The sequence below is a fragment of the Gigantopelta aegis genome, chromosome 3 (genome assembly GCF_016097555.1).
Source record: "Gigantopelta aegis isolate Gae_Host chromosome 3, Gae_host_genome, whole genome shotgun sequence".
NCBI classification, from domain to species: Eukaryota; Metazoa; Mollusca; class Gastropoda; order Neomphalida; family Peltospiridae; genus Gigantopelta; species Gigantopelta aegis.
In genome coordinates, this window is record NC_054701.1 from 64,601,253 (window position 1) to 64,629,075 (window position 27,823).

The following is a 27,823-nucleotide window of genomic DNA, read 5'->3' on the forward strand; positions in this document are numbered from 1 at the left end:
GGGGCCACCGACTTGGATCAATCCTAAACCGACCGTGCATCAAGCGAGTGCATTACCACTGGACTACGTCCCGCCACAGACTGACAGACGAAACCTATAGATCCCCTCCTGATGGACAAGTAGGAACTAAAACCTGAATGGAAGGACTCATCCTTTGACCTCACAGTTCACATTATTAATAATCATAATATAATAAACAAACAAACAAAGGGAATCTCATTTCACTTTATTCCTTTATATTTACAACATACCCAAAGTTTCAGATAAACATTTGCATCGTAGTACACAATTCAAACATGTATATATATTCTCAAAATAAATTTATTTACAAAAACTTGCTATTAAATGTTTTAGCAAAACACATTTAGGTAACTCGTGAATAAATCGGAGAAAAAAAACATTCAGTTATCAGTGTGATTTCAGGTCGCAGTCAACAGATCCAAGCAAAACCAGTGTTAATGGCTGTATATGTACACTTCATTTGACCAATCAAAACACTGCTGACATAAATGCTAGTCTGACAGTAGCTTAACACATTTTGAATTATTCTAAGTTGAAAGGTCATGTGGACAACAAATGGTATAGCTTTATGTCTGATGAAATGAAAATGGGGGAGGAAAAGGGAACCAAGATAGAGTGGAATAAGATCAGATTTTAATGATACTGGAGATGTGAAAAGTCTTAACAGAAACCTGGTAAGCATTTCTTAAATACAGAACATTCTTCAATACTGGTTACATCATATAAAAATATATTTTACCCAAGGGACATATTTTGTAATTTTTATATCATAATTATGTTTTGAAACAAAACAACGGCCTCAGTGGTAGAGTGGTTAAGCCATTGGACTACAGGCTGGTAGGTACAGGGTTCGTATCCCGGTACCAGCTCAGACCCAGTTCTTAAAGGCTCTATAGGTAGGTGTAAGACCACTACACCTTCTTCTCTCTTGCTTACCACTAACCAGTAACTAACCCACTGTCCTGGACAGACAGCCCAGATAGCCTAGGTGTGTGCCCAGGACAGCGTGCTTGAACCTTAATTGGATATAAGCATGCAAATAAGTTGAAATGAAAATGAAAACAAAATACACAAGCTAGAGTCCATAAACTTGAATATATGTTGTACAAGTAAATCTGTATCTAACAAATAAATGTTTGTGCCGTAATGTTTTTTGTGCCGATATATCATACATGGTCGTACGGTATATATAAATCTCCACCCCGACACATATTCTTAACTTTGTAATGGTTTTCACTTAAGATTCTTGTAGCGAGTATTAACGTACGGAAAAGTTGGCATTTTAAAGTCTTCTTTTTCTTCCCTCACACAACGAAAATCTGAGCTCATGCTTATAAAACATTTAGGTCTGATTTCTCGTTAACAGTTCCATCCATGATTCAGAAAGTTCAACAGATCATTTATGCTTTTATTTTGTTTCTTCTGGGTTTTCTTCTGATGATCATCTCTCTCAAACGGCCTGAATGATCATCTTCCGTTTGACGTCGTGAGAGAAGTGGTTGGACCTGAAGATGTCACTATCAAAGAAGGAAGACAGGTTGTGTATGTTGATCTGACGAGCCTGGAAATAAAAACAAGACACAGCTTTAGTTCGGTAGTCACGGCAAAAACACTTAACAAGTAAAACAGATAACTCCTAAAATGAACTTTAAAAAAAAAACAATGTAAGAATCTAAACCAGTGGTTGTTTTTTTGTTTTGATTTTTTGTGGGGTGGGGTGAAAATATTTATTGGGGGTGCCTTAGGATCAGTGAAAAATGCAGGCACTGAGGAGTTTCAATTTTTAATTATACGTGTAGGATTTAAGATATTTAGTGAAAGTTATACATGTCACAAGGAAGGAAGGAAATGTTTTATTTAATGATGCACTCAACACATTTTATTTACGGCTATACGGTGTCGGACATATTGTTAAGGATCACACATATATTGAGAGAGGAAACCCGCTGTCGCCACTTCATGGGTTACTCTTTTCGATTAGCAGCAAGGGATCTTTTATATGCACCATCCCACAGACAGGATAGCACATACCACAGCCTTTGATATACCAGTCGTGGTGCACTGGCTAGAACGAGAAACAGCCCAATGGGCCCACCGACAGGGATCGATTCCAGATCGACCACACATTAGGTGAGCACTTTACCACTGGGCTACGTCCCGCTCCTACTTGTCACAAGCAGATATTTAGGTTATTGTGTCGATCCATAGTTATATTAAGGGGAAAATATTCAAAGGGGGTTTTAATACTGTGACCTCGGATTGCAACTAACTGTAATATCACTATCATGACAATAATATAACTCAAGATTAAAGGGACATTCCTGAGTTTGCTGCATTGTAAGATGTTTCCGACTAATAAAATATTTCTAAGATTTAACTTACATATTAAATATATTTTCTTGTTTAGAATATCAGTGTCTTTCAATGTATTTCTGACCATCTCAATATTTCTAAGAATCCCAAAATGGATTTTGTCTTCAAATAATTTTGCACGGACGACAAAAATAATTTTTAGGAATTAAAATTAACCTATTACAAATATTAGAAGGATCAGAAACATGTTTAATATACAGTCACTAATGTTTTATGCAGAAAAATATATTTGATATGTAATCACAATTGTTAAAAAGTCTCTGTTAGTCGATAACATCTTAAAAATTGCAGCAAACTCAAGAATGTTTCTTTAAAGTTTGTTTTGTTTAACAACACCATTAGAGCACATTGATTTATTAATCGTCGTTTACTGGGTGTCAAACATTTGGTAATGTTTTACACTTGTAGTCTTAGAGGAAACCTGCTACATTTTTTCATTAGCAGCAAGGGATCTTTTATATGCACTTTCCCAGATGGGACAGCACATACCACGCCTTTTGATATACCATTCATGGTGCAATGGTTAGAACACTCTTCAAAGTGGTCACACTAAGCCCACAAAAAGAGATGACGGGAAATGGCAAATGGCTACTAGTGCCAAGCAGGACTGGGATGTGGTGGTGGACAGTGCTAGAAGTTGAAAAATAGGAGCTGCCAATTCAGGAAGAACTGTCAAAGAAATCAAAGTAGAGAAAAGAAAGGGAGTGGTGTGATAAACATCAAACAAAAACTGGCCTCTGATAAATGAACATTTGCGTAACCCATTTATCGGTTACGCAAAAACGAATTCAGATAACCCACTTCCTTTTTGCTCGACCCGTCATGTCCACATAAATGATGTCCTCAGTTTAATACACAAACAAAAAATAAGTTACGAAACGATCATTTACACACTTTTCAGACACCTGAAATTTCTTCTTTTTTTAATGTTTTATTTTCTTTTACCTTATCTGCCAGATCTTTCTCGGATATTTCGATGCTTTCCTGCTCCATGCCGAAGCGGTTTCGCTGGAAGGTCATCTGATCCTGAGACAGCTGTTTCAAGATGAACAGCAACAGTTCGTTGTTGTCTTTACGGAATGACAGGTAACGGCCAAACGTCTGCAACAAGAAGAATGTCACACATTATGTTTCAACCAACCATAAACTGGCTTTGTATCAGATTCATCTAGTTCTGTTTATAACAATATTAAAAACAAAAACAATATTTAATTAATGAATCATTGGCTGTTGGATGTCAAACATTTGGTTATTCTAACATGTAAATCTTCAGATGAACCAGATACATTTTTCTATTTATAGCAAGGGATCTTTTATATGCATTTTCCTAGACAGGATAGCACATACCATGGCCTTTGATATGCCAGTTGAAAGGCACTGCGTGGGTGGGGGGATCCATTAGTTCTGCTGAGGTGGTTTGATCCTGCAACCAAAGCACCTCAAACTATTTCAATAAAATTTCATTAAATATCGATTTTGTCGATTTTTTTTTTATCGACATAGTTCAAGATATGAAGGAAATATAATTAGTACGACACGTGTGTCTTGTTTTAATTACGTTTGTAACATTTTGACACAGTCCTCGTTATTCATAAAAAAGTAACATTATGGAAAATATCAGTATGACACACAAACTCGTCCAATAATCTGTATTTATTCACAAGACACATGCCTTCACTTATGGTTACCAAACACACATTATTTTCCTTACCTTTGTCATGCTTCTCATAACGCTGAATTTTTGTGTGCTGATGAAACTCTCCAGCATGATTCTGATGGCCATGTTGACGTCGTCGTCATTGATGTAATCACGCAGATGCATCTTGGCGTGAGCTTCGGCCATCCGGATCATAGACTCGATGTGACGCACAGTGATCGGAATGCTACCAGTCGACTGTAAGAGGCAATGAAAGAGTTGTAATGGATGGTCCTTCATCCTACTAAGACTAGGTCGCACATATATTACAGTTTTAAGATATTACAGTAGTGATGATGGATTCTACCAATGGATGAGATACCGACAAGTTAACTGCTGAATGAATGAATGAATGAATGTTTAACGACATCCAAGCACAAAAATATATATCAGTTATTGAGTGTCAAACAAAGGATGTCAGTACTCAAGCTATAGGTAGACATATCACATTTTTAAAATTCGGTGATAGCAAAAATTGTTTCTCACTCATAAGAATAATATGTGAAATTTTTGTTTGTATAAGAGCAATAACATTTCACACAGCATGAGAACAAAACCATACAGAATAATCAAGCCTCAGAGATATGATAAATTCTGGTAACCAATTTCATTTACGTGTGACACACCGTGACTATGTAAATGATGTCCTAGATTGAATCCAAAAATGATAAATGGGTTACGCTAAACAAAACGATCTTGTAATTTTAATAGTTGATAATAAAGCCGACTTGAAAATATTTAAATTTTGGCAAATCTTGTTTGACCATGCAGGGATGAGAATGACAAAAACAACTGAAATGTTTTCGACGTTACTAAAAATTATTTGGCAAATAACAGCTTAAACCTGGGAAATGTTTTCTATAGATTTCCTTCAACTAAAATAAAACAAAAATTAAAATGTCACACACCATGGACTCTCTCCTGAGGTCGGCGTACATTCTGGCCACTTTGTCTTGGTCCATCTGATGCATCTTGGGATGGACTTTGTCCTTGGCGTAGACAACATATTTCTTCATGAGGTCTTGTGGAATAGGATCAATTCCCGTTTGGTTTAGCGAATCCTAAAAAAATAAAAAATCCTGTAATCTTGAGATGCCAATATATAGTTTTTTTAAATATCAATTTTTTTCAAACTTTAACCAATCTGACTGAAACAAAGTTTCAACTGAAAAAAAAGTGAGCATAATGCATCACAAACTATGACTAAGATAGTGGGGTCTTTGAGAACAAAGATAAAAAAATTAGTGAAAATATGATTAACTTCATGTTCACGTTGTCAGATAGATGCATAGAAAATGCTCTTATCATGCAATAAATATGAGCTAAAAAAATCTTTTCTCAGACCTGCTAATCCCTAAATGCTTAATATTTGAGAATTCCAGTAAATAAAACCAACTACATGTATATTAAAATACACAACAAAAAGAGAAAAAGCATACACATGAAAAATAATTATCATTAAGACAATAAAACATTTAAAAAAAATAAACTACAGAAAAATAGAGCCTAAATGTTTTATTTTGAAGTAAGCCCCATCAACACAATTTAAATTTTTCTTCATTTAAAATTTGCCATGTCTATCTTCACTTTCTTGGAATAATTAAATTTACTAAACTTTAACGTTAAACTTTTAACACAAAAGCTGATGCAGTTGCCATCAGAAAAGTAATACCTCTATCTTGTTTTTTTACTTTGTAAAAGCGTGACGAAAAGATGCAGTGTTTTTCAAAATGTTATGCAACTCTCTTCTCTTTCTCTTCCCCCGTAACATTTATAACACATGCCTCAATCCCTCCTCCCTCTTAGAGTGTTACACACTGGCAGAACCATGTCCGAATGTTTCTTGTGCACACAAAATATAAATGTCCGACACCGGGACTTAACATTGTACAACATATGGGTAGACAAATCTGCTATCGAGATCTCTCCAGTTAAGGGGAGCTATTACTCTGGCTCCTTATTTCATTTCAACTTATTTCCGTCCTTATAATCCAATTACGGTTCAAGCACGCTGTCCTGGGCACACACCTCAGCTATCTGGATTGTCTGTCTAGGACAGTGGGTTAGTTGTTCAGTGGTTAGTGACGGAGAGGATGGTGTGGTGATCTTACATCTACCCATTGAGTCGTTAAAACTCGCTCTGGGTGAGAACCGGTACCGGGCTGCGAACCCAGTACCTGCCAGCCTTACGTCCGATGGCGTAACCACAACACCACTGAGGCCGGTCTGGCTCCTTAAGACTAGTTCAAGCAGAGGACTTTTTAGCTCCCCTTAGCATGTGAATTTAAAAAACAAAATCGTACTGCAAAAGGATAAAATTTCAATGCTCAATATCTCAAATAAACTTCCCATAATTCAAGTTAGGGGAGCAATTAATCACTCTCCTAATTTGTTTTCATGGTGAGGTCTGTAGATCCATAAAGGGATAAAACATCTTTGGACTCCTGCAAAGCTATTAAGATTGTACAGGGGCCTAGCTTCCACATACACAGGTACGCAGCTGCGTACCACCTGAGATTACAAATATTTGCTTTTTTATTAAAATATATGATGTAAATGCATGTATGCTCTATGCCAATAGCGTTTTATTCCATCGTCGAAAAGGTCTGCGTACCACCTGAAAATCCCAAGCTATGCCCCTGTTGTACTATATATATAAAGGAGCAGGTTCTACATACCAGCAAGTCCTCCTGCTGGTCTCCAGGGTTCGGGTGGTGCTGAATGTGACTGCTCGTAACGAAGCGAGCTAGTCGTTCATCCTAAAAACAACAAATAATTTGGTTTTAATTTATGATGTTCTAGACACATTTTCATTTATGCTTATACAAGGTCGGACATATGGTTAAAGAACCACACAGTTAACGACAGGAAACCTGCGGGTGCCACTTCGTGGGCTACCCAGGATAGTACATACCAAATTCTTTGTAACACCAAGAGGGTGGGACGTAGCCTAGTGATAAAGCTCTCGCCTGATACCTGGTTGGTCTAGGATCAATCCCCATTGGTGGACAAATTGGGCTATTTCTCATTCCAGCCAATGCACCACAACTCAGAAATGACATATCAAAGGCCGTGTTATGTGCAATCCTGTCTATATAACAAATACCTTGCTACTAATAGAAAACTGTAGATGGGCTGGTCTTTAAGACTGTATGTCAAAATTACTAAATGTTCGACATCCAGTAGCCGATGATTAACAAATCAATGTGCTCTAGTGCTGAACAAACTTTAACTTTTAACTATTTATTTTTTTAAAAGCTTAGAGTGCAAAGTGATCTAAGAACTACATGTGTAGGGTGGGGGTTGGAGTGACCCATACAAAAATGTTTAAATATAAAATATTTTGCAATACTAAACCCAAAAATTATTATCTATCATGCATTTTCAACCAACACTACTATAGTCCTTCCCACAGAGAATGCCTTTTTTTCTTTTCACTCTATGGAATTTACAACAAGCTAATTATTTCTGAGGTGACTGTTTTTTAAATTTCACTCAAATATAGTTTTTGGGGTTTTTTTTAATATATTTTACTTCTTATGTCAAACCAAACAGAAATTATTTACCAAAAAACTTTTTTGTAGACAGATGGGACGGACTATTAAGTGTGAGATAATGTTATTTTAGTACTCAAACCTACCTGGACTGGATCAACGATATCTCGCACCACACAGAGGATGTCAAATCTCGATAAAAGAGGCTCAGTTAGATCCACCTGAAAAATTACATGTCAAATAAATAACAATGTCACAAAGTTCAAGTGAAATTGACATCTATGTACTTTACCTACAGTCATCACCTTTTTTAAGAAACAAATTTACAAAATCAACAATCTACGAACAGTTATGTAAATACTAACAACTGGGCTATGGGTACACATTTAAAAATATACACTAATATCACCTTTTAAAAGCAGACAAATTCACCAAATCATCTATTTAAACTTTTTAAATTGCCAAAACATAGTCATTTTGAAATAAAATAACAATTATTACATGAAATTTATTCGCCAAGTTGAAATAAAATTTGCCAATTGTTTTTAAATTCGCCAGAGCTAGTTATGTAAATAAAGGTCATGCTTCAGCACTTAGATCAAATTCAGAATATTTTTTGAAAATTATTTGAAAAAAAAAAAAGAGCTAAAATCAGTTAAAAACTACATTTCTGGGTAACTGTTTGTGAATTCACAAAGGGCAATAACTCAAAACAATAGAAAGGGAATGTTGTCATTAACCTTCTGACTACTGCAGGCGAGATATCTCGCCCGACGTCACGTCAGTCGATATACTGTACACTGTATACAGTGCATTCCCCAATTCATATTTCCCGCCGTTTTGCACACGACACTCACCGGAAACGGAAATATAATTAAAGAAAAAAGATTTTTTTTTTCAAAATGGTGGTTTTTGTTTTGATTTTTTCAATTGAAAATACCTTGAAATTTTTAGTTCAAAAAGTGGTTTTCGGCAAGTATTTTCGCTTGACAACAATGGCGGCACGTCGCGGTAATTTTCAGGGATCGATAGCTGATTGTAACAGCTAATTTGATAATAAATTTGATAGTTTTACCAACAACGAAAATTACCAAATATTGCAATATGAATCGTAGTTCGGGTTTAAAAAAAAATTCTGGTCAAAAAACCACTGTTATCGCGAATAATGGACATAAATACTGGACAGCTGGCCACAAATGCCCGTAAGTAAACGCAACTTTTTCGATTTTTTGCCTAATTTTAATCACCATTAGCCGATCTAAAATAATAAAAATTACAAAAAAAAGACACGAAAATAATACTTACCGATTCATATATGAACTTTATTTCATGTATTTATGAAACATTTAAGTGAATATATGTGAGTAAAAATTATAAACTTGTACCCACTCAACGAGGTTTTTGTTAAAAATTAATCCAGTAGTCTAAAGGTTAACTGCAATCGTAATTCAGCATAGCTAAAATTAAACTTGCAAAATAATCTGACCACTTTCTGTATTTTTTTTTCAATAGGTTTAGAATGTTTCATTTTGATCATCTAATCATGCAGTAAAATATTGACATGTATGACGATTGCACTTACATTTTCAGAGAATGTTAATGACGGATCGTATCTACCACCTATCGGATTGGCAGCTGAAATGATCGTACATCTGGCCTGTAGTGAGGTCACGATGCCGGCTTTTGCTATCGAGATACTCTGTTGTTCCATCGCTTCATGAATACTAGTTCTGTCGGCATCATTCATCTGTATAAAAAAATTATTAAAATTAAAAATATTAAAAATTTAGAACAGGTTTTTGTCGACTTTAAATGTAGGAGGCTGACAAAAGTTAGCAACTATAAAGGGAAAAAAACAAGAAGTTTGTTTTGTTTAACGACACCACTAGAGCACATTGATTAAATAATCACTGGCTATTTGATGTCAAACATTTGGTAATTCGGACACATAGTCATCAGAGGAAATCCGCTACATTTTTGCTAATGCAGCAAGGGATCTTTTATATGCACTTTCCCACAGACAGGAAAGCACATACCATGGCCTTTGACCAGTTGCAACTATAAAGGAATGCAGTGATGAGTATAAATGTAATCACAAAAAACAAGCATCCAATCAGAATCTATATACCTTATCACATTGATCAATCAGAATCCATGTACCTAATGATTCTTCAACCAAGCATCCAATTGGAATCCATATACCGTATATTCTTCAACCAAGTATGCAATCAAAATGCACGTACCTTGTCAAACTCGTCTATCAAGCAGATTCCTTTGTCGGCAAGCACCAAAGCCCCAGCCTCTAGAGTCCACTCCTTTGAGACTGGGTTTCTCTGAACATACGCCGTCAAGCCCACGGCAGACGCACCTTGTCCCGTCGTAAACACGACTCGAGGGGCGGTTTTCTCCACGTATTTAAGAAACTGCGACTTAGCAGTACCTGGATCACCACACAGTAAAATGTTAATGTCACCTCGGACTTTGTGTTTTCCTCCAGGATTTTTGGGCTCACCACCAAAAACTGCAAGTGCTATTGCACGCTTGATGTCTTCATGGCCATATATTGACGGCGCAACGCTGGCAAAGATCTGAAATTTATGACAACACATGAATGTATTTATAACAAGAATTCAGACAGGACACACAACTGTCTCAATAATAATTTTTTACGGATAAATAATTTCTATGGGAAGAAAACTTACTTTTTACTACAGTTTGAGGTGCACAGACAAATACAGGAAGGCCAGGAATACAAATTTTAATAGTTTCCTTTGAAACTTCATCTATCACAATTTCAGGGGAATAATCTTCAGCTCACCTTGATTTTGCAAGATGCACTACAGGTTGACACCAAAACCAGCAAAAAACAAACAAAAAAACACCTTAAGTCCAATTTTTTGTAAAATTACAGCTGAAAACATAACCCTTCTTAAAATCTCTTAAATCCTATGTGACAACCAACATTTTTGCAAGCATATTAAATGTAACATGCTACATTTTTTAAACGGGTATTGCTTAGGTAGGTTGACACTGGTAAGAACAATTTGAATTACAAATTTTTTAGAATAGGCAACTGCAAATGGATTTGTAACAAAAAGGTTTATTTATTGGCTTGTCCATAATAAATTTACTATTGATTATTGGCGATCACATCCATATACATTAAAAAAATATGATTACCCTTTCACCAATTCTCTCATCTTTTGAAAGTGCAACTATAGCCTTGATATCTTCATCTGTGAGGCATGCAGCGGCCATTTTGTCATCCTTCTTGGTGATGTGGTTTGCCTGTATGACCGTCGCAAACACTGGGAAACCATTGGCGGTGTTCAGAGACCCATCATAGTTATTGTGATAAATGCCAGTCAACTCCTGCAAAAATAAAAAAAAAATTTACATTGAAGGTGTTGGACCATAGTTATGATTTTTTGGCTAGGAAATTTGTTTTACCATTTATTTACATGTTACAGGACACAGTATTTCACTCAAACCATTGTTCTGTTTGCATGTCAGTTATGAAACTTTAAATACACATAACCAACAATCTGTTTTATGATGAACCATTACTCACTCTGACAGTCACTTTATCAAGTATCCACGAAACTGTTTTTTAATTATTTGCAATAAAATATTTGTATTTTACCTTTTACTTTGCTTAAATTTACAGTAAAACAGGAAAAGAACATTTAGCTCAATAGCTGTAGGCCTATACTGGAAAATGTACAAAACTTGGATCATTTATGATTATTTAACCTGAACTTAAGGGTCATTAGTTCAAGGTCAGGTTAATGTAATTTTTTGATTTTTTTTTCAAAAACTTGGATCGTTTTCTCTTTTGATGAGGTTAGGTAAAGTTGAAAACAAATTATTTTATTAAATATAAACCATGAATACTTGAAATATCTTACAATTTCATCTCCTGGCTTGCATGTGTCGACCAGGTCATCAAGGAGAATGGCGTCTTTCGACCGTGGCAGTCTTCCTGCGGGAACCTTTCCAGGACTCTCTTGCATGGAAATGCGTTGGTAATTTTTATACACCGTCTGTAGTAACAAAAATAATTATCAATGCATTATATTATGATAGTAATACTAGTATAGTATACATACTGGATGGTAATATTTCTAAACTATGAATAACTTTCAGAATTATAGTATGTCTAAGATTGGGTGTATTTGAAAAGTACTACTTGTTATTTGAGTCACTGTAAAGAATTTTTTTTTTTACAAAGTTTGTTTTGTTTAACAATGCCACTAAAACACATCAATTTATTAATCATAGCTTACTTTCAAACGTTTTTGACCACCAAAACCTTCCTTTTGCTCATATGCCTGAACAGCAATAGTTTAAAACAAGCCGAGGTGTCATTAAACATAGTTTTTTCACTTTTCTAATTATAAATACAGACTTGGGTTTTATTTTTTTAATTTCTTGACTTCGGAAATTTTAGTATCATTTTATAAAAAAGAGAGAGGAATTTTCAGATTCATTTTAAAAAAAAAGTTAAAATTTAAAACAGTAATACTATACATGTACTTGTCTTTATACAAATTAATATACCTATTTTGCATTTTAAAATGTTATGGAGGAGGGAAGGGAATTATTTACAGTCAAGATTGGGAATATTGACTAAAAAATTGAGGAATGCAGGGCTCGAAACAGCGGCCTTTTTTAAGAGACAAATGTAAGTAAAAAAAATATATTTTCTTGCCCACTGGACAGGGTGATCCAGCATTTGCACGATGCTAGAAAAATCTGTCTGACCCTAGGGCTAGACGATTTCTACATACGCTTGACATCATAACTCATGTTTTTCAGAATTCCGTTTACCATTTAACGTTGTATCATCGTTTTAAAAATATATAAACAAATTAATATTTTTGAAATTTATATTTATTGGTAAGTTGTTACATGTTTATGTTGTTGCATGAGCTGGATTATATTTTCATCGCGTATGATTAAATGAGTTTGTAGGTAAAATGTTTACAAATTGTTCTACAATAAACAAACAGTCGCTTACAAAATTAATGTTTTGTTACTGAAATTAAATGGGCAAGAAAAAGAATCAATCACCGTTGTGAGGTACAGATAAGGCGATTCCAACCCTCGAGACAAAATGTTTTTGGAAGGGCCTCTGTAAACCTCGGCCCTCACAAAACTCGGGTTGGAATTGCCTTATCTATACCTCACAACGGTGATAGATTCCATTAATCTGCTATTTAGCTTGTGATTTTGTTAAATTTTAATTTCATAATGCTCTAAAATACATCTGAGAGGTCCCAACTTTCCACACACGGTCCCAAACCCTCCCTTTACTGTGTGCTGTATTATTATTAGCAGACCAGATTTTTTTTGTTACGACACATTTCTTGTGGCCTGCTATTTATAAAAAAGAACAACCAGTAGGCCATATTTACTTCCTATCTCGAGCCCTGAGAATCGTGTTATTTACTGGAGTCTAGAAACAGGTGATAAAACCCTGCAGACAGACACTCACCTGTTCCATATTTATTTCGAACGGTCCAATTGATTGACACTCGGGGCAGGTGCCTGGCTTAACCTCCTGGTTCTGAGTCTGGTAGAATGGTCCGAGAATAAAATTACATTTGTTGCAGTCGTACTTGATGATGCTAAGCTGAGGCATAACCCCTGTCGTACTAGTCACCACACCACTAGTTCGGATTAGCTGGTTCAGATGTAGCTGTCTGGAAGGTGCACAAAAACCGAAATTACTTTTATCCATAAATCCTAATTCATACGTGAGATTATATTAACAGGAATAAAAAAAAAAAAAAAATAATAATAATAATAAAATAATTTACAAAATAAAAACATGAATAAACACTATCTTCTGGTTTAGCCACAGATTTATCAAATTAGATAAAAATCGATATTTGACTATGTGGGAAAATATTAACTGTATTTTTTTCTCCAGATTAGATAATCGAATTGATTTCAACATAATAGGGTTGGTGTCCTCGTTCATGTGTACATAAAGAAAAAAATATGTCAAACAGTTATTAAAAGTAAAATTTGCAAATGGATCCACCTCAGTGAACACAACAATTATAATTCAAATCCTTATTACGTTGAAATAATTTTAACCAACCATGTAATCAGGGCTAGCTCTGGCACTTGCCAAATTCGCCAATTTTGAAAGTAGTTGGCAAATTTTATTTTAGTTTGGCAAAATAATTTCAAATAATAATTGACATTTTTTAGAAAATAACTGACAATTTCTGCAAGTTTTTAAGTTTAATAGACAATTTGGCGAATTGTTTTGTTCACCCAGAGCTAGCCCTGCATGTAATCAACAGTTGATCAGTTGATGTAAACTAATTATAATCTAGTGTTTTCCCTGGCTTGTTTCAGCATGGTGCAGCACCATGACTCAATAGTCTAGCACCATCTTGCCATAATCAGCACCATGCTGCACTGAGATTAAACAAGCCTTTTTCACTAATTAATTCTAAAATTGCCTTGATAAAACACCCTAAAAGGTATTATTAATAAATAAATTATGCCTTTTATATCTTTTGCCATTCATTTATTAAAGCAAGCACATAAATTACATTAATGTTTATTTCAATTAATTTTTGTGTATTTTTAATGAAAAACAAGATAAAAATGGTGAAAATGCCCCAAAAGTGTTTGGTCTACCATGCCTTGCCAAATTTCTAGGGAAATCACTATAACCAATGATCAAATTCCCACCGATTCCCAACATTACATGAAACGAAGCCCGATTTCCCAGTCAGTGACATGACTGGCCAATCAAGACAGAACAGTTTGAACAGCATACCTGAGAGATCGGATATCCTCAATCAAGGGGAGTTCGGCTATTCTCACATGAATCTCCTTCACAATTCTCTCATAGTTGGGGTACATGCTCAAAACGACTTCTTTTGCAGCCTAAAAATTAGTTTCAACAGAAAACAAAATTTGAATTAATATAACCTTTAAAACACACTTTGCTTTAACCTAAATTGGAAGGGATTCGAATGTCAACTTAAGTAAAGTAAAGTATGTTTTAACAACACCACTAGAACAAATGAATCAATCAGTCTATTGGATGTCAAACATTTGGTAAATCTATCATGTAGTGTCAGGGTGTTCATTATCTTTGAAAATAGGAGGCTGTTTGAGAAAAGTACTCTATATTTACTTAATGTTAGGAGTCATGGTAAAAGTTTGTTTAACAATGCCACTAGAGCACATTGATTTATTCATCATCATCTATTGGATGTCAAACATTTGGTAATTTTGACATATAGGCTTAGAGAAAATCTGCTATGTTTTTCCATTAGTAGTAAGAGATCTTTTATATGCACCATCCCACTTGACAGAACAACACATACCACGGCCTTCAATATTCCAGTCGTGGTGCACAGGCTGGAACAAGAAATAGTCCAATGGGCCCACCAACGGGAATTGATCCTAAACAGACTGTGCAACAGGCGAGTGCTTTACCACTGGGCTACATCCCACACCCCTCAATATAAGAGAGGTTGTAACGGTTAATTATGCCAGTAACGGCTGCAATAGCCACCACAAATCGCCACCTATACACAGTCTTCAGAGGAAACCTGCTAAACTTTTTCATCACAAGTGATTTTTTATATGCACTTTCCCAAAGATACAAGCACACACTACAGTGATTGATTTCCCAGTCACTGGGTTATTCTAAAAACAGGGATGAAAGTGACTTTTCCCAAAAAGGGCTGAAATAATTTTACAAAATTATGGATATGTCTTTGGCCGAGAACTTTGTACGACATCCCATTGAAATCACAAAATCCTGAACAATGGACAGATTTTCAATGCATTCGCAAACAATACCACCATTTTGTCCAACATGACGCGACCAATGTATACGATCTGCGCATTGGTCTCGCGCAGATGATACTTCGCGAGACAAATCTGGCCAATGGCGAATAAGCAAATATGGCGGCCACAATGGGCGCAGCCATGTTAGATCTAAACTCCGGAAATTTTAGACGGAATGAATGAAAGTTGAAAAGGGGCGGATTTAAAAAAGAAAAATTGGCGCAACAAAAAGGCGGAATTCCGCCGAAAGGCGGCAAACTTTCATCACTGTAAAAATTAGCTTAATGTGAGATCAAGTGAGGAATTCGACAGTTATTGGAGTAATGAAAAATAACATCTGTTAGTAGTGAACCAACGTATCAGCCAAACAGGTTGGCAGTTACAAATAAAATTCAACTACAGATTTCTATTGCATACACTTTCCCCCCGAATCTGGCAGTGTGCCAAACTGGGTCTACTGTTATGCAAGTCATTAATGAAATTGGTCAGAACTTGTTCCCTAGACGACCAATTAATTATATGATTATTTCTGACTGCTTGTTTGCAAACATTTTGTGGAGTGGGAAGCAATCCCTGCTTCTTAAAATTTGAAACTGGAAGGAAATGAGAAATACCAAAATTACTCTGTATTTGTTAAGCAACATTCTGTTTGAACAGCAAATTTGGGCAAACACTTGGAATGTGGATAAAAGCTCAATATTTATATGATCATTCGTAAAAATAAGGAATTTTGGAAACACACTGTGAAAACACACTGCATTTTGAGAGGCATCTAATGATTTATCAACTCTGAGCCTTTAAACACTAATGCTTGGGTCAACTTGGGTGCATAAGAATTCAACTTAATTCTATATAGTTTTCCAGAATAAAGGGTAGCATGTAACTTGAAAAAGATTAAAAATGGTTAATTTAAAGAAAGCCATGTTGTATAAAAATTAGCGATTGGCAAAATTTGGCAATGGACAGGGTGAGCCCTGATAGCTGGAGCAGTGCTTTCCTGCAATGCAAAAGATCACAGGATCAATCCCCACTAGAGAAGCTGTTCCCCATAATCCCAACCAGTACCCTACAATCTGAATATCAAAAGATGTGGCATTTGTTGTCCTGTCTATAGAAAAATGCATAAAACATTTTTATTTCATGCTATTCGGAACGGGTGACATATGTGGTGGCAGTGCGTTCCCTTCTGACATACTTATTGAGACCAAGTATCTTATCGCATCTGGACCAAGTATCTTATCGTATCTGGACCAAGTATCTTATCGTATCTGGACCAAGTATCTTATCCTATCTGGACCAAGTATCTTATCGTATCTAGACCAAATATATTATCGTATCTAGACCAAGTATCTTATCGTATCTAGACCAAGTATCTTATCGTATCTAGACCAAGTATCTTATCCTATCTAGACCAAGTATCTTATCCTATCTGGACCAAGTATCTTATCGTATCTAGACCAAGTATCTTATCCTATCTGGACCAAGTATTGTATCGTATCTAGACCAAGTATATTATTTTATCTGGACCAAGTACTGTATCTTATCTAGACCAAGTATCTTATCCTATCTGGACCAAGTATTGTATCGTATCTAGACCAAGTATATTATTTTATCTGGACCAAGTACTGTATCTTATCTAGACCAAGTATCTTATCCTATCTGGACCAAGTATTGTATCGTATCTAGACCAAGTATATTATTTTATCTGGACCAAGTACTGTATCTTATCTAGACCAAGTATCTTATCCTATCTGGACCAAGTATTGTATCGTATCTAGACCAAATATCTTATCCTATCTGGACCAAGTATCTTATCCTATCTAGACCAAGTATCTTATCGTATCTAGACCAAGTATCTTATCCTATCTGGACCAAGTATTGTATCGTATCTAGACCAAATATCTTATCCTATCTGGACCAAGTATCTTATCGTATCTAGACCAAGTATCTTACCGTATCTAGACCAAGTATCTTATCCTATCTAGACCAAGTATTGTATCGTATCTAGACCAAGTATATTATTCTATCTGGACCATGTACTGTATCTTATCTAGACCAAGTATCTTATCCTATCTGGACCAAGTATCTTATCCTATCTGGACCAAGTATCTTATCCTATCTAGACCAAGTATCTTATCCTATCTAGACCAAGTATCTTATCCTATCTGGACCAAGTATCTTATCTTATCCTATCTGGACCAAGTATCTTATCTTATCTAGACCAAGTATCTTATCGTATCTAGACCAAGTATTGTATCCTATCTAGACCAAGTATCTTATCCTATCTGGACCAAGTACTGTATCTTATCTAGACCAAGTATTGTATCCTATCTAGACCAAGTATTGTACCGAATCTAGACCAAGTATTGTATCTTATTCAGACCAAGTATCTTATCTTGACCAAATATCTTATCTAGACCAAGTATCTTATCTTATCTAGACCAAGTATCTTATCCTATCTAGACCAAGTATCTTATCCTATCTCGACCAAGTATCTTATCCTATCTGGACCAAGTATCTTATCCTATCTGGACCAAGTATCTTATCCTATCTGGACCAAGTATCTTATCCTATCTAGACCAAGTATTGTATCCTATCTAGACCAAGTATCTTATCCTATCTGGACCAAGTACTGTATCTTATCTAGACCAAGTATTGTATCCTATCTAGACCAAGTATTGTACCGAATCTAAACCAAGTATTGTATCTTATTCAGACCAAATATCTTATCTAGACCAAGTATCTTATCTTATCTAGACCAAGTATCTTATCTTATCTAGACCAAGTATCTTATCAAGACCAAGTATCTTATCTAGACCAAGTATCTTATCCAGACCAAGTATCCTATCGAGACCAAGTATCCTATCTAGATCAAGTATTGTACCGAATCTAGACCAAGTATTGTATCTTATTCAGACCAAGTATCTTATCTTGACCAAATATCTTATCTAGACCAAGTATCTTATCTTGACCAAATATCTTATCTAGACCAAGTATCTTATCTAGACCAAGTATCTTATCTAGAACAAGTATTACATCTTACCCAGATGAAGCATCAAAATAACTACGTGTTGAAGTCTTTCAACAACGATTCCTTTCTTTAATTTTCCTGAAAAGTCTACAAAGACAACACTGCTATATAAATAAAAACCTACCTCGTCAAAGTTGAGCAACATTTCAGCTGGAGCTTCGGGCAGGAAGTACGCCAGGACCTGTTCCACTGATGCCAACATGTTGTAGTCTATCACAAGACTCTCTCGGTTTGCTGGGTGAGAAACACAAAATCATTCATTAGGGCAAAATATTTCACGAGAACCGTTGTTGTTTGTGTGGCGGTTACACAAATTTAAAATCACGAGAACCGCCAATCGGTTACGGGGTGAACTATTACATTCTAAATTGAAAGTACATTATATCAGTAAGGAAAGTGAAAATCAGTTTATATGTTTTTAAATACATTTGAACCACCAATGTAGCACAGAACCTAGATGAAGTGTTTTAGGATTATTAAGTAGGCCTAACTCATCGGTTACGAGAACTATATTCACTTAACTGAATAATCAGTTAACTAACTAAAGCTCACGTTAACTGATTTGCAGTTACCCAAGATTTTGAAATATTGTTCCCTCATTCATGTGAAAGTGCATTAAATAGGTTTATTTTGTACAACGTATCAGGATTATAACAGTAAAAACTGTGGACTTGAAAAGAAAGACATGTGATCAACAGTCAAAAACTAGCTACATCCTTTAAATATACACAATTGTAAGTTGAGTAAGTTTATAATTAAGGCTCAAATAGTAAGAAAAACAGGGCTCGAACTTAACGACCGCACTGACAGCAATTGTCGTAGTTGCAATATGATTTGCCGTCAGTCAGGGGCTTCATTTGAAGGGACTCCTTTTTATTTTTTTATTTCTTGCAAAAGTTACCGATTCAAAACTATTGTAGGTAGGCTCAAAATCGTCGGCTATGAGTATTTTATCTGTGGTAAAAACATTTCGAAATAGCCGTAGGTAACACATTATTCGAGCCCTGAGACAAAATTGTATATATACTTAATTTGATCTTTGTCAGTGCTTCAGTTTTATATTCTTTTCAAACATCAATGTTAATAAACTAGGAAGCAAATGTTTTATTTAACAACGCATTTAACACATTTTATTTACGGTTATATGGCATCAGACATATGGTTAAGGACCACACAGATATTGAGAGAGGAAACCCGCTGTCGCCACGTTATGGGCTACTCTTTTCTATCAACAAGGGATCTTTTATATGCACCATCCCTCAGACAAGATAGTACATACCACAGCCTTTGTTTACACCAGTTGTGGAGCACTGGCTGGAACGAGAAATAGTCCAATGAGTCCACCGGCTGGGATCGATCGCAGACCAAACACGCATCAAGCGAATGCTTTACCACCGGGATAGGTCCCACCCCTGTTAATTAACTAGAAACATGTGTATTTATGCATATGCACTGTAATGTATTTATGTGTGCAACACGCTTTGAAATGATCGGCTATTCAATTAAACATATTCATATATACAATTTAGCTATTTTTTCAGATTTGTTTTTACATCTAAAATGTAAAATGTTCTATCAAACAGTAAAAAAAAAATGGAAATGATTTTTTTTGGTTATATAATTTGTTTGTCAGGGCTTCTAGATTATGGTACCGGCCTCGGTTGCGTCGTGGTAGGCCATCGGTCTACAGGCTGGTAGGTACTGGGTTCGGATCCCAATCGAGGCATGGGATTTTTAATCCAGATACTGACTCCAAACCCTGAGTGAGTACTCCGCAAGGCTCAATGGGTAGGTGTAAACCACTTGCACCGACCAGTGATCCATAACTGGTTCAACAAAGGCCATGGTTTGTGCTATCCTGCCTGTGGGAAGCGCAAATAAAAGATCCCTTGCTGCTAATCGGAAGAGTAGCCCATGTAATGGCGACAGCGGGTTTCCTCTCAAAATCTGTGTGGTCCTTAACCATATGTCTGACGCCATATAACCGTAAATAAAATGTGTTGAGTGCGTCATTAAATAAAAAAAAATTTCTCTAGATTATGGCAGCCCCACTCCCATGGCTAGTGATATTCAATGTTGGGCTAGTAAATAACTACTATTGCCATGCCCGACGGCTAGTGAAATCTTTTTGTTAAATGCTGCATTTAAGTCTATTTGGTAAATAGGAATACCCTGCCTCCACCCCAACCCCCCAATCTTAGTGCTTTTAATCTCTATCTTCTTCTTTAGGTAACATATCCAATTATTACTATTAGTAAAACTGCATTAAGTAAAGTACGGCTAGTGAATTTTTAATCGTGGCTAGTAAATTATTAAAATCACTGATCCCATGGCTAGTGCAGTTTGCAAAAATTCTAGATTCCCTGTGTTTGTAATAAATAACAGACACCTGGCAACTTTGCGATCTCGCAGTGCAATTCAAAAAGACCTGCAAGGACAACGTGATGTATCTCAAGAGAATTGGGCACCTGATGTAAACAACTGTTAATACATTACCTTCAACCATTTGTCGGATTTTCTCGCGGTACACGTTGTGGCCCTTTTGATCAACGTACGTCCTCAGAAAGTTTTTGAATCTGTTCTTTATTTCTGTTTTCGGGCCCAGCATAGACACCCACTCCCTGACCGAGTGACCTTTCATGTCCTCCAAGTTTTCTATGCTTTCAATCATCTGAAATGTTAAATAAATATACTCCTCATTAAAATGGAACGTTTTTATCTGATGAAATGTAAATTAATGTATTATTAAATTTAATCGATTTATCAAGTGGCTTCTAGATTATAGTAGCTCCACTCCCATGGCTAGTGATATTCAACATTAGGTTAGTAAATAACTACAATTACCATGCCCGATGGCTAGTGATTTTGTTTTGTTGGTTAAATGTTGCAGTTAAGTCTATTTTGTAAATATGAATATCCTGCCCCCACCTCAAGCCCCCAATGTTGGTGTTTTAAGCTCTATCGCCCTCTTGAGGTAACATATCTGTTTATTACTATTATTTAGTAAAATTGTATTAACTTAAAGTAAAGCAGGGCTAGTGAATTTTTAATTGTGGCTAGAAAATGATTTTGGGAACGGGCCTATGTTAGGTAGCATAAAATGCCTGGTTAAAATCACCATGTCCGAAATCTATTGCTGGTAAAATAACCAGACTTCAACCATATACACAATTTATACAAAGGACATGCTACAATACGACCATCATCTGACCAGTACTGTTTGTACACATTTGTTGTGGGAGCCACGTGACAGCTTTTTTACAGTCCAATTTAAAATGCACAACTGATATACTGACACACAATGAAAACGCAAAACAAATATTTTTCAATATTTTGTTGTGATTAATGAAAAATATATTTATTGGACTTAAAATAACAATTTAGGAGAGGAAGCCATTGATTGGTACTTTTGTCTGGGTTTTAATCCTGGTTTTGTTCTCGTTACACAAACAATACCAGAAACACACAAAATGGTGTGAAATGCGTTCACTACATGCTCAATCATGCTGCATGCAATGCACACGAAACGCCAGTATGTGGCCACATAAAAGTCACGTAACAGTGTCATATTCCTCGTCACATTAAGAATGCCATGACTCAGAGAAGAACAACGGGAGTGAGCGTTGGGCATGGTTCAAGGGGGGACTTCGTAAAGCCATGTTGCTAGGACCTTCAGAGTCCATCCATCAACTATTGGACGGCTTGTTGAACGTCATCAACAGACTGGGAGTGTCCGTCATCGACTTCGACCTGGTCAACGTCCCGTTATGACCCCACGCCAAGATCAGCAGATTCGACGACATCACCTCCGTGAAGTGCGACGATGATAACAAGCAACACGATAGGATGTCATGGAAGGCATATCCATCCGATGACGGCCATCCGTTGACTCAGAAAGACTGGACTCGGATGCAGGCGCCCGTACAATGGTAACATCATGAAACTGCAACATCGTGCTGCGAGACTACAGTTTGCTCTCCAGAATGGTAATCATCCACCAGCCTTTTACCGGAGCATTGTTTTCTCAGACGAGTCCCGTTTCTCTGTCTCCTTTGCCGATGGAAGAGCACGTGTGTACAGGAGACTCCATGAACGGTACGCTGACGGATGTGAGGGAACATGATCGGTTTGGCGGCGGTTGTCTGATGGTATGGGGGGCAATCAACTGTGATTTCAGGAGTGATCTCATCATTGCCTTTACAGCCCAGCGTTATGTTGACGTTATTCTAAGACCAGTTCTCCAGTTACTTTTGCACCGTCACCGAAAACCAGGAGGTCCCCTTCTGTTTCAACAAGACAATGCCTGTCCACATACTGCAAGAATTACCCAGGCATTCTTGCAACAAGCCGGTATCTCCATTATGAACTGGCCCTCCGTTTCACCGGATTTGAACCCAATGGAACACGTGGGATGAGTTAGGACGTCGTGTACGTCACCACCAGCCACCACCGCGTAACGTCGCTGAGCTTGCACAGGCATTGCAGGAGTGGAAGAACATTCCTATGGCTTATTTGAGATGTTTGTGCCAATCCTTTCCACGTCATATTCACGGGCCAATGGTGGACACACCAGATACTGATCTTGATATGGGGGGGGGGGGGGGGGGGGGTTGTTGAACTTTTCGATTAGAGATGATAACTGGCCATGTTTCCATGTGAATGTATCTCATGAATACCAGTCATTAATGTCATATTAATTATCCATCAATTTATTAATAGTTTGTTGTGATTTGCAATAAAAAGTTGTTTTTGCGTTTTCATTGTGTGTCAGTATATTTTACATCCATGTACTGTATCTTAGTATGCAAAGTTTAAGCTGTCAAATACTAGATTTCCAAATATGAAGTGAAGATGAATCTGGTGAATACAGGTATATTCCATCATTAATTTACTAAAGAGCGAATTTAAAAATTGCATGCCATTAATGATTTGTTGATGCAACATCCTTTTCACTGTATGGTTTTGACCAAATGGCCAATAAATTTTGGTGTTCAGAGTAAAACCTAGAATGGGTTGAAACCTTCATTAAACTATAATAAAATAAATCCTACATTTTTATCCTGTTCCCACAGTATTTCCAAAATATATAATAAAATATAAAATTTCACCCACCCATTGCTCTCATTTTGTAAAACAGAAATTGAATGCAAATCTAGCATTTAATTTACTATAGCAACCCCTGCAATTATGAAAATGTCCACGACAAAAAAACATGCCATTGAAAAACTCCTGAATATAGTCCAAGGCAAAAAAGTGTTGTTGATAATTAAAAACTCCATGGCAATCTCCACAGCATTGCCGATTGTTGTGGGCAGTTGCAGGGGTTACTATAGCCGCGAGTTATAAAGATAAAATTACATCTTCGTCGTCCATGTCTCCCTCCGCGGCACGTTCTGCTGCCCGCCTCTTCCGTGCTGGTCTGTCTTCATCATCATCGGAATCATCTGCAAAATAATACAGATGAAAGTGGGTTACGAAAAAAAACTATCCAGAAACATCAGGGCTAGCTCTGGCACTTGCCAAATTCACCAATTGCGAATTTCAAAAACATTTGGCGAATTTTATTTTTATCTGGCAAAACAATTTAATGTAATAACTGATATTTTGTTACATAATAACTGGGTTCCTGCAATTTTTTAAGTTTTATAGATCCTTTGGAAAAAAATTCTGCTGATGCAGAGATCGACCTGAACATTAATATTGATGGTCAGGTAATTATGTAAAACTTAGGAACAACTGATAAATTTTATTTTAATTTGGTGAACATAGTTCATGTAATAATTGATATTTGTTGAAAAATAACAGTGGATTTCGCTTTTTGAAGAAGATAATTTGGTTATGGTTGCATAATGGTATAAAATGGCAGCTCCATTTAGAATGCACGGTCCCTTACGCAAAGCACCAGCCGAAACCATATTGTATGTTTTGGATTGATAATACTTATATGAAATATTTTTGACAAACAGTGAAAAACTCAGAAACACTGTACAGATGATTAAAATTCCGGAATTCCAGAAAAGTTTCATCTCTATCAACCCCTGCAATTAAGAAAATGCCCACGACAAAAAAAAAACCCATACCATTTATAAACACCCTGAATAAAGTCTAAGTTAAAGACTCCACGGCATTGTCGACTACCATGGGTTGTCAATTAACATACAAACATATTTGGCAAAAAAACGGTCAGCCGTTGAAGAAACCCCCCCCCCAAAAAAACAACGTTTTAGTTGGGTTTTTAAAACATGTCTTTCTATCCAACAGACAAGAAAAATCACCTCTATAAACATACCATGTAGTTGTTATACAATTTTTTTTTTAAAGGCTCACTAAGTGATAAAAGGAAAAGGAAAATTATATTAAAACAATCGTCACTACATACCATAAATGAGACCTCTGCGCATTCGTCCGGAAACAATGCCTTCTTCGCGTTCTCTCTGGCGTATTTCACGTTCAGCCGCCTGTCGCTGGGTCTCTGATAGATCAGAGTAGTCTCCCTCATCCAGACCTTCACCCTCAAATGTGTCCAGCGCAGGAATCGCTCGATAGTCCCTGCAAATCAAATATTGTTAACCAAGATACTTGAGAATTCCAATAATCAAAATTCAATCATTTCTGTAAAATAATGCTTTCAATAAATAAGTTTGCTTTTCAATTCATTTAAAATGTAATATATTTACTATTATTATGAGCTAAAATACTGGAGGTTATACTGCTACAGTTGCTGCCAGTTTGAAAAATTATTAGCAACTAAATGTTAAGCTCTTAGAATTGTAATAGCGATTTTGAAGCCTGCATAGAAAACGGACGCAATCCTGAAAATTTTCCAAGTAATAGAAATACTGGCGGGCTAGTACATTTTAGTTGGTTCTGGTCCAGAGGGCTAGTGAAATATTTTTCATTTCTGCACCCCTGCTAAAGAAATTGACAATTTCATTTGCAATTTACTTTTCTTTTTCACACAATCTTGATTTTAGTAATCAAACATGCTTGCAATCTGTTTCGCCGTGATGCCCTAATTTTTGTTATTTAACTAAAGACAACACTGGTCGTGTCCCCCAATTTTTTTTAATTTCACCCCTGATCACCTCAGGTCTACACCAAGTTACACTTTGCTCCTTGCCAAACTAAACCCTGGGCAAGACTTCCGATTGTTCCAGCATTCAGTATATTCAGGCTTAGATTTAGGGCTAGTGGTAATATTAGCATGTCAGAACATTCGGAACTCTTTCTAAACCCTAAAAATGTCAATAAAATATATTCACTGTTCCAGCTGATCGCCAAACAATTCCTCTCCATCTTCTTCTTCCACCTCCTGCTGCTCATCACCTAAAAGTTCTGATTCGTCCTCAAATGGAGGCAGATCTCTGCCCGGGCTCGACGTAATCGGGTCTCCGCGACTGCTTCTCCTCCTCCGACTGGACCGCGAAGGACTTGTTGCGGTCGAAAATGGATCTGAAGAAGTTTCATCCTGTCGATGTACAAACAATTTATTATAATTACAAACTTTCCGCCATTATACGATTTGCTGTATTCTGACTGGACGATGTCACTAAAAAAAGTAATGTTATTCTTCGATAAACTTCAAAAAATTACTTCTTTTTTTTACATCAAATTGGACGCCATTATGTAAAACAGGTCATGAAAAGGATGTCAGAAATTAATTTATGTGTATTTTAGTGGTGTTGTTTGTAATTATAATAATTGTTTGACATTTTTTTTTATCCATGTAAAAGTCACAAATTTAGTATAAAATTTCTGTTTAACGCGAATAAATCTGTTTAGTTAATTACAAACAAATCCTATATAATGTATATATCATGACATGAATAACAGCAATATTTAATGGTATGAAGAGTTTGTAACTCTATGGTTCTGTTTTATTTAAATTATAAAGTTCTGTTTTTATGATCTGACGCTGTATAACGTAAATAAAATGTGTTGAGTGTGTCGTTAAATAAAACATTTCCTGTATTTATGAAGCATTATCATGATTATCTGGGCTAGTTCTGGGTCAGCAGAAAATTTTGCCAATCTAATTAAAATTAGCTCCACTATTGCATGTGGATCTAACAGCAGCCCGTTGGAGCTCATGTCCAGTTGACCTTTCATTCGACCAATCAAAACCGTACTTGCAAAATCATGCCAGTGATTTGAAAACATTCGGGTTTATACCGAGGGTACTAGTATAAGAAATGATTCGGGTGAATTACGAAGTATGCCAGAAACTAATTTCAATATAAAATTTTACATAAAATTTGTTTCAAGACCAAAAAAACCTGTGATGGTATAGCCATAAAATCTGTTTATACTAGTATACAATCCAGAGTTTATTCCCCCCTGTTTTTTCAATGTTGAAATAGACCAACAAGTTCGTCTGTTACATAAATAGTCTCGACCAATATTTTTAGAATTTGTATGCTCCCGAATAACGCTATAAACGGCGATGTCAGGGTTCTCACTGGACTTTCTCCATTGGGGGTCATTTGAGCTTTCTTGTGAAATATGGGGAGTCCCATAATAGGATTTTAAGTTAAAACTAAAAAAATAAGAGTCCTGTCCCTGTTCAAGTTCCATGCTTCAAAAGACACTTTTCGAGGGTCAGTGAGATCCCTGGAAGTGTAATTGGTCGATATTTAAATTGTTATTTATAGATCAAATATCACCTGGACATGGGAGTCCACGCAATGACCAATGCTGTTAGATCTACTGGCGAGACCAGTAGAGCTAATTTTAATCAGATTGAAAATTTCGCCAAATTATCTATTAAACTTCAAAAATAGCAGAAACCCAGTTCTTTCGTGTCAAAATATCAATACATGAAATTATTTCGCCAAATGAAAATAAGATTCGCCAGTTGTTTTTGAAATTCGCAATTTGCGAATCATCGAATGTGGCGAGTGCCAGAGCTAGCTGTGATTATCGTACATTTTGTTTGGAACCCAATCAATTTAATTGTTTTAAACATATCTGTGATTAGTACACTCCTTACCAGTATAGTACTGTAAATTAATGTAGCATGATTATGGGGTTATAACCGCCCAAAGACAAAGTCAATAAAGTGGCTTTTAAAGTTTTATAAATCAAACAAAAAAAGTTTTTTAAAATTTAATCGTATGTTTCATTTAAATCGTGAAAACTGAATTATTATATTCTGATGAAAGTCACGGCTACTGTAATCTAACATCTGATTGCTAGAAATCAAATATAATGTCAACAGAGGTGATATTTTCTGTTTATTTATTAAAATATACTCACCGCCATTGTCAATTTCTTATGCAGCGTGTTATAAAGCGCGGGAAATTTTGGTCAAATGTCAAGGTTGCTGGGTCAGATACTTCGGATAACGTCGGAGATTTTTGCGACGCACTCGGCACTCCTCGG

At 36.1% G+C, this 27,823-nt stretch overlaps 1 protein-coding gene and 1 long non-coding RNA gene across 2 annotated transcripts; one reads left to right on the top strand and one right to left on the bottom strand.

Moving 5' to 3' along the window:
* Positions 1-213: 213 nt before the first annotated feature.
* LOC121368426 (DNA replication licensing factor mcm2-like) lies at positions 214-27,820 on the bottom strand. The gene is made up of 18 exons (XM_041493156.1): positions 27,698-27,820; positions 25,705-25,910; positions 24,822-24,991; positions 23,801-23,886; positions 20,939-21,113; positions 18,567-18,676; positions 14,387-14,496; positions 13,082-13,289; positions 11,493-11,627; positions 10,765-10,956; positions 9,828-10,172; positions 9,167-9,331; positions 7,731-7,805; positions 6,769-6,849; positions 4,999-5,151; positions 4,106-4,288; positions 3,340-3,495; positions 214-1,582 (listed from the first exon to the last, which is right to left on the bottom strand). The coding sequence occupies exons 1-18, from the start codon at positions 27,701-27,703 to the stop codon at positions 1,472-1,474; spliced, it is 2,667 nt and encodes an 888-aa protein (XP_041349090.1). The 5' UTR covers positions 27,704-27,820; the 3' UTR covers positions 214-1,471.
* On the top strand, positions 1,584-9,309 carry LOC121368427. The gene is made up of 3 exons (XR_005957517.1): positions 1,584-1,685; positions 3,352-3,480; positions 9,175-9,309. It is a non-coding gene; the product is annotated as an uncharacterized LOC121368427 (long non-coding RNA).
* Positions 27,821-27,823: the final 3 nt, after the last annotated feature.

Excerpts from the sequence above, each read along its gene's own strand:
- LOC121368426 (XM_041493156.1), bottom strand. Across the intron at positions 4,289-4,998 it reads ACCTCAGGAGAGAGTCCATG|TCGACTGGTAGCATTCCGAT; the intron begins GTGTGTGACATT and ends TGCCTCTTACAG. Across the intron at positions 3,496-4,105 it reads TTATGAGAAGCATGACAAAG|ACGTTTGGCCGTTACCTGTC; the intron begins GTAAGGAAAATA and ends TTCTTGTTGCAG.